The sequence below is a fragment of the Pristiophorus japonicus genome, chromosome 16 (genome assembly GCF_044704955.1).
Source record: "Pristiophorus japonicus isolate sPriJap1 chromosome 16, sPriJap1.hap1, whole genome shotgun sequence".
In the NCBI taxonomy this organism is placed as follows: Eukaryota; Metazoa; Chordata; class Chondrichthyes; family Pristiophoridae; genus Pristiophorus; species Pristiophorus japonicus.
In genome coordinates this window covers 131,008,852-131,021,048 of record NC_091992.1, presented here as the reverse complement: position 1 = coordinate 131,021,048, position 12,197 = coordinate 131,008,852, and the positions used below count along the sequence as shown (strand labels likewise).

The window sequence follows — 12,197 nt, the reverse complement described above, 5'->3', positions numbered from 1 at the left end:
ACTCCTCAAGCCACATATTCATCTTAGCTATCCTGCTATTTCTACTGACTAGCACGTGGCACTGGTAGCAATCCTGAGATTACTACCTTTGAGGCCCTACTTTTTAATTTAACTCCTCGCTCCCTAAATTCCACCTGTAGGACCTCATCCCGCTTTTTACCTATGTCGTTGGTATCTATATGCACCACCTTTGTGGTTCTGCTTTTTAATTTAGCCCCTAGCTGCTCATACTCCCTCAGCAGAACCTCTTTCTTTCTTCTACACATGTCATTGGTACCTACGTGGACCACAACAACTGGATCTTCCCCCTCCCACTCCAAGTTCCTCTCTAGCTCAGAGGAGATGTCCTTAACCCTGGCAAACAGAAGGCAACACAGCCTTCGGTACTCACGCTCTCAGCTGCAGAGAACAGTATCTATTCCTCTAAAGATACTGTCCCCTACCACTACATTTCTTCTTACTCCCCCCACTTGAATGGCCTCCTGTCCCACGGTGCTGTGGTCAGTTTGCTCATCCATCCTGTAGTCCCTGATCTCGCCCAAACAGGGAGCAAGAATCTCATACCTGTTAAGACAATTGCAAGGGCTGAGGCTCCTCCATCGCTAACTCCTGGGTCCCCATACTCGCCTCACTCATATTCACACCCTCCTGTCCCTGAGCACGCACCAAATTTGAATGAATTAATCCCAGGGGTGTGAATGCCTTCTGGAACACAGCGTCCAAGTAACTCTCCCCTTCCCTGATGAGTCGCAGTGTTTGAAGCTTGGACTCATCAACACGGAGCCGAAGTTCCTCAAGCAGCTAACACTTACTGCAGATGTGGTTGCCGTGGACCTCAATGGCGTCCACCAGCAGCCATATGCTGCAGCAGTAACACATCGCCTGCCCTGCCATCTCTAATGTATTTAATTAATTAATTAGGTTTTGAACGTTTGGATTTTAATCCCGGCTCTTAAATTAAACCAATGCCCAAGAAAAAGAGAGAAATACTGACCAACTAATCACTTCCCTGCTTTCCTGTGATGTCACACGTTGATTCTTTTTACTTCTTATCATCTGCTGCTGCCGGGCTAGCTGTTTACTGTTGTGCTGCTGCTCTTGCGCTCTCCATCTCCCAATCTCACGCTGTTTTGGCTTAGGCTGATAAGTAGCAAATAACATTCGCGCCACACAAATGCCAGGCAATGACCATCTCTAACAAGAGAGAGTATAACCACTGCTCCTGGACATTCAACAGCATTACTATTGGCGAATCATCCACCATCAACATCCTGGGGGTCACCATTGACAAGAAACTTAACTGGACCAGCCGCATAAATACTATGGCCACAAGAGCAGGTTAGAGGCTGGGTATTCTGTGGCGGGTGGCTCATCTCCTGACTCCCCAAAGCCTTTCCACCATCAACAAGGCACAAGTCGGAGTACTCTCCACTTTCCTGGATGAGTGCAGCTCCAACAACACTCAAGAAGCTCAACACCATCCAGACAAAACAGCCTGCTTGATTGGCATCCCATCCAGCACCTTAAACATTCACTCGCTGCACCATCAGCGCATCGTAACTGGAGTGTGTACCATCTACAAGATACACTGCAGCAACTCGCCAAGGCTTCTTAGACAACACCTTACAAACCCACAACTTCTGCCACCTCGAAGGACATGGGCAGCAGGTGTATGAGAGCACCATTACCTCCAATTTCCCCTCCAAGTCACACACCATCCTGACTTGGAAATATATCGCTGCCCCTTCAACGTCGCTGGGTCAAACAACTGGAACTCCTTCTCTAACAGCATTGTGGCAGGAACCTTCACTAAATGGACTGCAGCGGTTCAAGGCAGCGGCTCACCACCACCACAAGGTCAATTCGGGATGGGCAATAAAGCAACACCCACATCCTGGAATGAATGATCATTCAAAAACTCCTTAAAAGTAATTACTTCTTTAAAAGGAGGGATCTCTTTCCATCTATTCTAACATCCGTCCCAAGAATGAGTGCTTTGTGCTGAGGGTTCTTCAATAAATGAACAATCACATTTATCTTCAAATTTTAGCAAAATACTATGCTGCAGTTATAGAACTGGTGTATAAATGATGATGCCACAGATTGGTAGGACAAAGGTTCACGAGCAGTTTCACTGCCAAGCATGTTTCTGTACCAAGTAGAGGTTCAGCAGTTTCCCCTAAGGAGAGGAAGAATTGGAGACAATCAGCCACCTAATAACAACTAGGATTACATAGATATACGGCACAGAAACAGGCCATTCGGCCCAATCAGTCCATGCTGATGTTTATGCTCCACTCGAGCTTACTTAGAGAGGGGCACGGAAGGAGAACAAATTCTCTGCCTGCTGTTACAAAATTCCCCCCAAAATTGCAGTATTTGAAAACGTGACCGATCATGTCTGCTTCAATAACCAACTCAATACAATAGGTTAGTTGTAATTGTTTTTTCATAATGCTCATTTCTAATTTTAAATGATTTTTTCAGCAGAGAAAATTACATTATGAACTAATTAAGTTGTGTGCTAATTGCAAATGTTTGAATTTGACCATGCACACATGCTGCTGCTTTGCCTTGTCACATTAGGTGCACTAATTTGGATCTGATGTGCAATGAACCAATGCAGCATGTGTTTGTAGTTACAGTTTAACCATTTGAAGACTGATTTATTTTGCACTGAATTGGCTTACCTATTTTTTGCTGTGAACAATATATATTTAATTTATAAACCATAACTATTTTGTTAAGTTTATTATCATTTATCTTTATCTACGGTAGCTGTATTAGCAAGAATGTCATCCAATGAAATGTTCATGTATAGGGTTGGAAATGTCATAACTGAAAGCTGAAGAAAAACTGAGGTTGGTGTTTAAAAAAAAAAGTTCCACTTCCCTGATGGCCAGCAAATTAATTTAGCGTATGGTACTATAACAACTTGATAACTGGTACATAAAAACATGTATTTATATAGCACCTTTAACATAGTAAAACATCCGAAGGCGCTTCACAGGAGTATTATGAGACAAGAAATTTGACACTGGGCCACATGAGAAATTAGGGCAGGTGACCAAAGAGGTAGGTTTTAAGAAGTGTCTTAAAAGGAGGAAAGAGAGGCAGAGAGGTTTAGGCAGGGAATTCCAGAGCTTAGAGCCTAGACAACAGAAGGCATACTAGACCATACCAACCAGATGGTCCCAGGTATATGTGGAATTAGCTAATCTTAGCTGGGACAACATTTGGACACTACAATAGGCTTCAGAGTTTTTGGGCTAGGGAAAAGAAAGAAACACTTGCTGCTGATTGAAATCCAGTGAGCCATGGTGGAAATAAACTTATCTGGACATCCAGTGAGAGCAGGATCTCATTCAACTGTGACACCCTTCATGATAGAATACTCTGCCAACATTCAATTAACTTGGTTTGTGACTTGGAGAGTGCCACTTGAGTGAGCTAGTAGTGAATTGCGAGCTCCTATGAAACTGTATGCCAGAAATAATCTGCACCTTGGAACATAGGAATAGGAGGCCATTCAGCCCCTTGAGCCTGTTCTGGCTTTCAGTTAGATCATGGCTGATCTGTATCCTAATTCCATCTACCCACCATGGTTCTGTATCCCTTAGCACCCGTAACAAACAAAATCTATCAATCTCAGTTTTGAAATTTTAAATTGACCCCCAGCCTCAACAGCTTTTTGGGGGAGAGTTCCAGATTTCTACTGCCCTTTGAAGAAGTGCTTCCTGATATCACTCTTAAAGGCCTAGCTCTAATTTTAAGGTTATACCCCCTTGTTCTGAACTCCCCCACCAGAGGAAGTAGTTTATCTCTCTCACCTCCTTTGATCATCTTAAATACTTCAATTAGATCACCCCTTAATCTTCTATATTCAAGGGAATATAAGCATAGTCTATGCAACCTGTCCTCATAATTTAACCCTTTAGCTGCAGTATAATTCAGTTAAATCTGCTCTGCATCCCCTCCAAAGCCAGTTTATCCTTCCTGAGGTGTAGTGCCCTGAAATTCACGCAGGACTCCAGATGGGGTCTAACCAGAGCCCTGTACAGCTTCCACCCCTTTTGAAATAAAGGGCAACATTTCATGAGCCTTTTAAAATAATTGTTTGTACCGGTCCACTAGCTTTTACTGATTTCTGTACTTGGACCCATAATCTCTCTGCTCCGCTAGTTTATAGCTTCTCACCATTTACAGAATGCTCAGATCTATCTTTCCTAGGTCCAAAGTAGATGACCTTACACTTTCCTACATTGAACTCCATCTGCCAGTTTTTCCCACTCACTTAATCTATCAATTTCCATTTGTACCTTTCTGCTCCCATCTACACTATCTACTGTGCCACCTGACTTAGTGTCGTCAGCAAACTTAGATATACGACTCTCTACTCCTTCATCCAAGTCATTTATAAATATAGTGAAATGCTGAGGTCCCAGTACAGAACCCTAGGAGACACCACTCGTCACATCCTACCAATTTGAGTGCATACGTATTATGCCTACTCTCTGGGGAGAATTTTAATGCTGACCGGCTGGGAGCGGGAGGTGCGCACGGGTAACCCAGAAGTTTGGGTTTCCCCACATGCTGTGAAGATTTAACCCCAGTGTACGTGTGCCATCATTGACATGTTCCCCCGCCCGGAAGTCAGTCTGAGCGACAGACTTAGCCTCCAGTCGGGCGGAGAACACTGGAGAAGAGGCCGCAGGACCAGGTAGGTCCAAGCCCTGACCCGGGGAAGGGAGCTGATGGTGGAGGAGAGAGGAGGGGAGGAAAGCACTCCTACTCCTCCCAGCCCACAATGAGTGCTCCCCGCGGTTGTCCTCAGCTCACTGCAGCTGCAGGGATTCCCGAAGTTTTCACTACCCTCCTCCAGGCGCACAGCCCCCCGAAGCCTTTGATATTTTCTGGAGATGGCCAGGTTACTAAACCGCCAACCAGCCCTTAGCGTTGACTAGTCAGTGGTACCTACTATCTAGAACAGGTACACCTGACTTGACTGAAGGGAAGGTATACAGTGAGAAAGAATAGCATTGTTTTTCTTTGTTCTCAAAGGAATCTCAGTCACCATTCGAATAAAAACACCATCCAAATGTTTCACAAAAAGAGAGCCCTTCTTGTGTTTCAGTATGGAAGTGTGTTCAGTAAGTAATACCAAATTAATTTTAAAATCTAAATATAATGCCATGTCACCGATGGCTCATTTTACCATAATGTTTATCTACCCACCTACAACTATCACTCATACATTTACTTGCCCAAGTCAGAAACACAGTGGAGTAAAATTCTTCTTCTGGGCAGAGTTCTTTAGCTACATTTATCAGTCTGAACCAGATTTCAAATCAGACTCCTGCCGATTGTAACCCACTGCATTGCCCATTCACCTACTGTTTTCAGCTAGCGTGAAGCCACATTATTGCTGCGAGCATCTTGTTCAAAAAGTTACGTCATATTTAATTTTGCATATTCTCTTCCATTCATGTGAATGGCAAACAATGGTGAGTAAACAGTACAACATTATTTACTGGGATTAGGTTTCAGAATAAAATTTCCCACCTCTTGGCATCAAATTTAAACTTCTGTGAGATTCCCGTTAGCCTAGTATAAAGATCTGATTTAATTCTGTAGCTGAGAAAAGTAGTATGCGTCCAGGCAGGTAATTTCATTCTTGGACTGAATCCGGATGGCGCTGAATATGAGTGAGCATTTTGGGCTCCTGTATATGTGGTTCAAACAAGAAATTACAGTCCTTATCAAGACGGGCTTCGAACATGCATGTCTTCTCAACAGTGAGCTGTAAAATAATCCAGAATGATGACACAGCTACAGCTCTTGTCGGTAGCGATCTTCTAATAACAGTGGCAATTTGAATGGTTTTCGATGGCTTTGAAATAACTATATTTCAGAACAAAAACAAAAATCTTCAGCTAGAACCAGTACCTGTGGTAGAATACATTTTCTTCAGTCACAAAGGCTTGCACTGCAATTTAATCTGACTGACGCCACTCCAGATTTTGAAGCAGTTCTTATCCTTGTGATGCACTCGGAATTTTAAAGATTGGGCATCAAATCTAATATTTAAGCATTATAAACGATAGCCCAGAGGAAGTTCAAAACAAAAGCCTCGAAATTCCAGACAGTTTTGAGTGCAGCAATGGCACATTGTGGACAGGGAGAGGAATTTGGGGCAGAATGTGTTTCTGCCAGGCATTCACCCCCATCAAGCCAGAGGGAATAGTCCCGATGGAGGGGGTATGCAGGCTCTTGTACTCACTCGGCGTGATGAGATTTTATGGTCTCCACGAACAATCCTGCCATTTCCGCCCATCATACAGCCAAAGGAAAAGTATGTCTGAATCACAGGTTGTTGAGGAAATTAGCAGATGCATTTAAGGGGAAGCTAGATACACGTACAAAGAAATAGCAGGACATAGTTATAGGGGGAAATTAAGTAAGGTGGGAGGAGGCTCGTGTGAAGCATGGACATGTTGAGCCGAATGGCCTACTGCTGTGATGTGAAATTCTGTGTAATCATGCAAGTGTAATTACCACACTAAAGCTACAAGTGGGGTCCACAATGTCATTTTCCAATGGCAGCCTATCATTTTCCACTAGGATAGCTGCAATTCATCATAGAAGCCTCTCTATAGGTAAATGGCAATTCATAACTGTTCCCATTGCCAAAAGGGTCGAGAACTAGAGGACACAGATTTAAGGTGATTGGCAGAAGAACCAAAGGCGACATGAGGAAAAACTTTTTTACGCAGCGAGTGGTTAGGATCTGGAATGCACTGTCTGAAAGAGTGGTGGAGGCAGATTCAATCGTGGATTTCAAAAGGGAATTGAATAAGTAACTGAAAGAGAAAAATTTGTAGGGCTACGGGCAAAGAGCGGGGAGTGGGACTGTGCTGTAACCATTCTATGATTTTTTTTTTCCTGTTCTATAAACCTTCCAGTGGTTTTTAAAAGTATCACTGCAAAAGACCTCAGAACAATTCACATGCAGCCTTTCTGCTGGGTGGGGACTTCTGAAAGAGAGGATGGAGAAAATATCTAAAACATTTTTCTAAAAATGTAAAAAAAAGAGAATTTGGATCAGGATGCTATCCATTCATCTCTGAAATCGGATATGAATCTAACAGAAGGTTTTGTCTCTCTGCCATCTGTAAATGTTCGATAGAAAATGAGTTAAACAGTCTTGATGCAGTTGATCGCAGTCAGGAGATCACAGCACTAAAGTGGACACTCTTACTCAGGCCACAAGGATTGCTGGTGTTCCATTTCTAAGTTTGAGAGCACAGGACTTCCTGTTACTCACCTGGGACTGTTTGATACTGTCAGTGGGTCCCAAAAGTAGAAAAATATTCTAATTTTCTTCTGACATCCCATATTTCACTGAGCAAAAAAAAGCTAAAAATAAATTGGGGAAAAACTGAAAAGACAGAACAGCTGCACAGTGAAGTGTCTTTGTTTGACAGTGACAAATCTATTACTGCATCCAATAGTTATCACGCAGCTCGCTGCAGCCTTTTTTCTTTTTTCCTTCGGAAATGTATTCATCTAGTCATTTTGATTTGCGTTTCAATTTTTGTTTTTAAAGGGAGATTGGTCTTCCGACTATGATTTCCTTCCATCAGCTACAAACCAGATCAATTTATCCACACATTAATGTCATTTCCGTCTGTGCACTCTTTATTTTCTTTGAACTGTGTTGAATGAACTACAAACAGACTGAAGGATAGGTCACTGAAATGCTTTCCTTTTGCATTTCTGCACAAAACAGATGGCATCTCAGCAAGTTCTTTGTTCACCTCAGGGAATCTCCCACAATGTTATTAAAGCAACTGGATTTGATCCCCACTATTTATAAAAGGCTCCTTCAGTGGATAATGCCCACAGTCTATGCAGAATTGCTAAATTATTGGAAGTTTTCATATATTAAACCAAGGCAAAACTTTCAATTGGCAAAGTTCATGTATGAACACTTAATATGTTCCTATTACATCTAGCATGCATTATCCAGGCACGAAATCTGTCATGTATTCAACTGTCATTGTAATCCATGTATAAACTGACCTAAGTTGTACACCGTGAGAACACTGACCATTAGGTGGTGAACTTGTGGGAGACACTCCTAACCTGGACTTTCAGGTATAAAAGGGGAAGCTCCACCCACCTTCTTCACTTCAGTGCTGGCTAATAAAGGTTACTGGTCACAGAGTGACCACACCTCAATTATGGGCCTCGTGTGCATTTATACTGTATAGTAAGGACATATTATTGGCGACGAGAAACTGGGATTTAAACCATGCGAGCATGGCCACTAGCAGCACAGACGAGAGGTACTGTGTTGGTGATGATTGGGACGATTTTATTGAGAGACTACAGCAAAGTTTCATCATTAAGGAATGGCTGGGACAGGATTCGGCCGACAAACGCAGGGCTCATCTCCTGACGGTTTGTGGATCCAGAACGTACTCCCTGATGAAGAAGCTTTGAGCACCAGAGAAGCCGGCGGACAAGACTTTTGAAGAGCTCAGTAAGTTGATCGGGGAACACTATAAACCGGCGAGCAGCATGCACATGGCAAGACACCGGTTTTACACGCACTGGCGGCGAGAAGGGCAAAGTGTTCCTGACTTCGTGGCAGATCTCCGACGACTGGCGAGCCTATGTAAGTTCCCAGATGCATGCAGAGCGGAGATGTTGCGAGACTTTTTTATTGAGGGCATCGGGCACACTGGGGTTTTCAGGAAACTGATTGAGACCAAAGACTTGACCTTGGAAACGGCGGCTCTGATAGCTCAGACATTTATCTCAGGGGAGGAAGAGACCAGAATGATGTTTGACAAAAATCTTGGTTTAAATGCAGCAAATGGACAGGGAGTCAACATTGTTAACGCGGCACACAGTTCTCCAGGCAGACAGGGGCAATCGGACATGCCCGAGCATGTAGTCGAACCCAAAGGGGGAATTCAACAGAGACAATGGCTAGCTGAACGGCGATTCATGCCATCGCAAGGGACAATGCGGCCAGTAATGGGGCCATCAACACCTGTCAATGGTGCGCTTAAGGACAGTTACAGAGACAGTCAGAGAGGATCGACTGGTAATGGACCTTTTGTTTCCAACAACGGCTCATGGTGGAGGCAAACACACAGCCAGAGCTTGCAGGTATCAATAATATACCTGCAAAAACTGCAACGTCAGCGGTCACTTGGCGCGTATGTGCAGGAAGCCTGGAGCCAGGTTGATGTATGAGGAGGACAGGCCCGTTGTAAGCCCTACGAGGCCAAATGGACACTGGGGGAAATCATTGGAAGCTGAAGTTCAGCGAGTTCATATGGAGCACATATACAGTTCACACCCCAGGACGCCACCGATAATGATGAAAGTGCTCCTCAATGGCATCCCAGTATCAATGGAGCTAGACAAGTTGTGGGCGTCCAAGGCCAGGAGGCCAAAATTATTGCCGATTGACGCACAGCTACGGACATATACAAAGGAGATCATTCCGGTGCTAGACAGCGCCACGACCCACAAAGATTCGGAGAACAGGTTGCCACTCTGGATTGTCCCGGGGGACGGTCCCGCACTGCTGGGGAGGAGTTGGCTTGCTGTCATGAACTGGAAATGGGGCGATGTCAATGCAATTTCTTCTGTGGAGCGAATATCATGCTCACAGGTCCTGGACAAATTTGAGTCCCTATTTCAACCCGGCATTGGCACTTTCATGGGATCAAGGTGGTAATTCACATAAACCCGGACGCCAGGCCAGTACACCACAAGGCCACAGCGGTGCCGTACGTGATGCGGGAAAAGATAGAAGGCGAATTGGACCGCCTGCTGAGGGAAGGCATCATCTCACCAGTTGAATTCAATGACTGGGTGAGCCCGATTGTGCCGGTGCTCAAGGCGGATGGGTCGGTCAGGATATGTGGCGATTACAAGGCCACCATCAATCGGGTGTCACTCCAAGACCCGTACCCGCTACCGAGAGCGGAGGACCTCTTTGCGACGCTATCCGGTGGCAAACATTTTTCAGCTTACATGACCCAGGAGCTGGAGAGTGAGTCGAAGAAGCTGACCACCATCACGACACACAAAGGATTGTTTGAGTACAACAGATGTCTGTTCGGGATTCGCTCGGCCGCGGCGATCTTTCAACGAAACATGGAAAGTCTCCTCAAGTCGATTCCAAGGACGGTTGTTTTTCAAGACGACATCCTCATCACGGGTTGCGATACTGAAAAACACCTCCACAACTTGGAGGAGGTGCTACGCAGACTGGACCGGGTAGGGCTGCGACTGAAAAAGGCGAAGTCTTCCTAGCTCCAGAGGTAGAATTCCTGGGATGAAGGTAGCAGCAGATGGGATCAGACCTACTGCGTCCAAAACGGAAGCGATCCAGAGAGAGCACCCAGACCCCGTAACATGACGGAGCTGCGTTCGTTCCTGGGGCTCCTGAACTATTTTGGTAACTTTCTTCCCAAATTGAGCACGCTGTTAGAACTGATACACGTGCTCCTACGCAAAGGTCGTGAATGGGTCTGGGGGGACAGCCAGGAAAGGGCTTTTGATAGAGCACACAATTTGTTATGCTCCAACAAACTGTTAACGTTGTATGACCCATGTAAGAAACTTGTGTTAACGTGCGATGCGTGGTCCTATGGGGTCGGGTGTGTATTGCAGCATGTCAATGCCAAAGGTCAATTACAGCCGGTAGCTTATGCCTCCAGAAGTCTGTCCCAGGCAGAAAGGGGCTACAGGATGGTAGAGAAGGAAGCGCTTGCATGTGTCTATGCCGTAAAAAAAAATGCACCAGTACCCGTTTGGCAGAAAATTTGAGCTGGAGACAGATCACAAATCCCTAACGTCCCTTTTGGCCGACAACAAGGCCATAAATGCAAATACGTCGGCCCGCATAGAGGTGGGCACTCATGTTAGCTGCCTATGACTATTCAATTCGACACAGACCGGGCACTGAAAACTGTGCCGATGCACTCAGCTGGCTCCCACTAGCCACCACTGAGGGGGCAACCGAGCATGCTGCTGAGATGGTCATGGCTGTTGAAGCTTTCGAAAGCGAAGGCTCACCCGTGACAGCCCGTCAGATCAAAGTCTGGACAAAAACAGACCCGCTACTGTCTTTAGTCAAGAAATATGTCCTAAATGGGGACTGGGCAGCCATGTACGGGGCATGCCCTGAGGAATTTAAACCATTTCACAGGCGCAAAGATGAACTCTCGATTCAGGCCAATTGCCTACTATGGGGAAACCGAGTAGTCATGCCCCAGATGGGCAGAGAGGTGTTCATCAGAGAACTCCACAAAGAGCACCCGGGCATGGTCATGATGAAGGCAATTGCCAGGTCACACGGTTGGTAGCCAGGGATAGATGCAGACCTGGAATTTTGTGTTCGCAGGTGCCACACGCATGCCCAGCTGGGCAATGTGCCCAGGGAAGCCCCCCTTAGCCTCTGGTCCTGGCCCGCCAAGCCATGGTCACGCATCCATGTGGACTATGCAGGTCCTTTCATGGGAAAAATGTTTTTGGTTGTAGTTGACGCCTACTCCAAATGGATCGAGTGTGACATTCTTAATTCAAGCACATCCTCTGCCACGGTAGAAAGTCTACGGGCAATGTTCGCCGCCCATGGTCTACCGGACGTCTTGGTCAGCGACAATGGCCCGTGCTTTACAAGCATTGAATTCCAGGACTTCATGACAGGAAATGGTATCAACCATGTCAGAATGGCACCGTTCAAGCCGGCCTCAAACAGCGCTTATCACGCCTCCTGTTGGCCAATAGATCCCAACCACACTCGCTCACAGGGGTTCCACCCGCAGAGCTGCTAATGAAAAGGACGCCCAAAACCAGGTTATCCCCTTATACACCCCACCATGAAAGAAATTGTTGAGAGCAGGCGCCAGTCACAATGTGATTACCATGACGAGAATGCGAGGGCGCGATGTATTGATGTCAATGACCCGGTCTTTGTCCTCAACTACGCTGCAGGGCCCAACTGGCTCGCAGGCACTGTGGTTGCCAAAGAGGGGAATAGGATTCTGGTAGTTAAACTTACCAATGGACAAATCTGCCGCAAACACGTGGATCAAACAAAAAGTAGGTTCAACAACCCCATAGAAGAAGCAGAGGAAGAACACGATGTAGAGTTCACTCCACCACAG

General features: G+C 45.5%; 1 protein-coding gene across 4 annotated transcripts in view; it reads left to right on the top strand.

Moving 5' to 3' along the window:
- LOC139226835 (protein kinase C alpha type) overlaps positions 1–12,197 on the top strand; it is a 542,945-nt gene that overhangs the window by 510,760 nt on the left and 19,988 nt on the right. Inside the window, exon 17 of one of the 4 annotated variants that reach the window (XM_070857894.1) lies at positions 1,238–1,378. The exons of the other annotated variants lie outside the window; for them this stretch is intronic. Coding sequence (XP_070713995.1) covers positions 1,238–1,288 — 51 coding nt within the window. The 3' untranslated portion in view covers positions 1,289–1,378. Of the gene's footprint in view, positions 1–1,237; positions 1,379–12,197 lie in introns of those variants that run through there. 4 annotated transcript variants of the gene reach the window in all.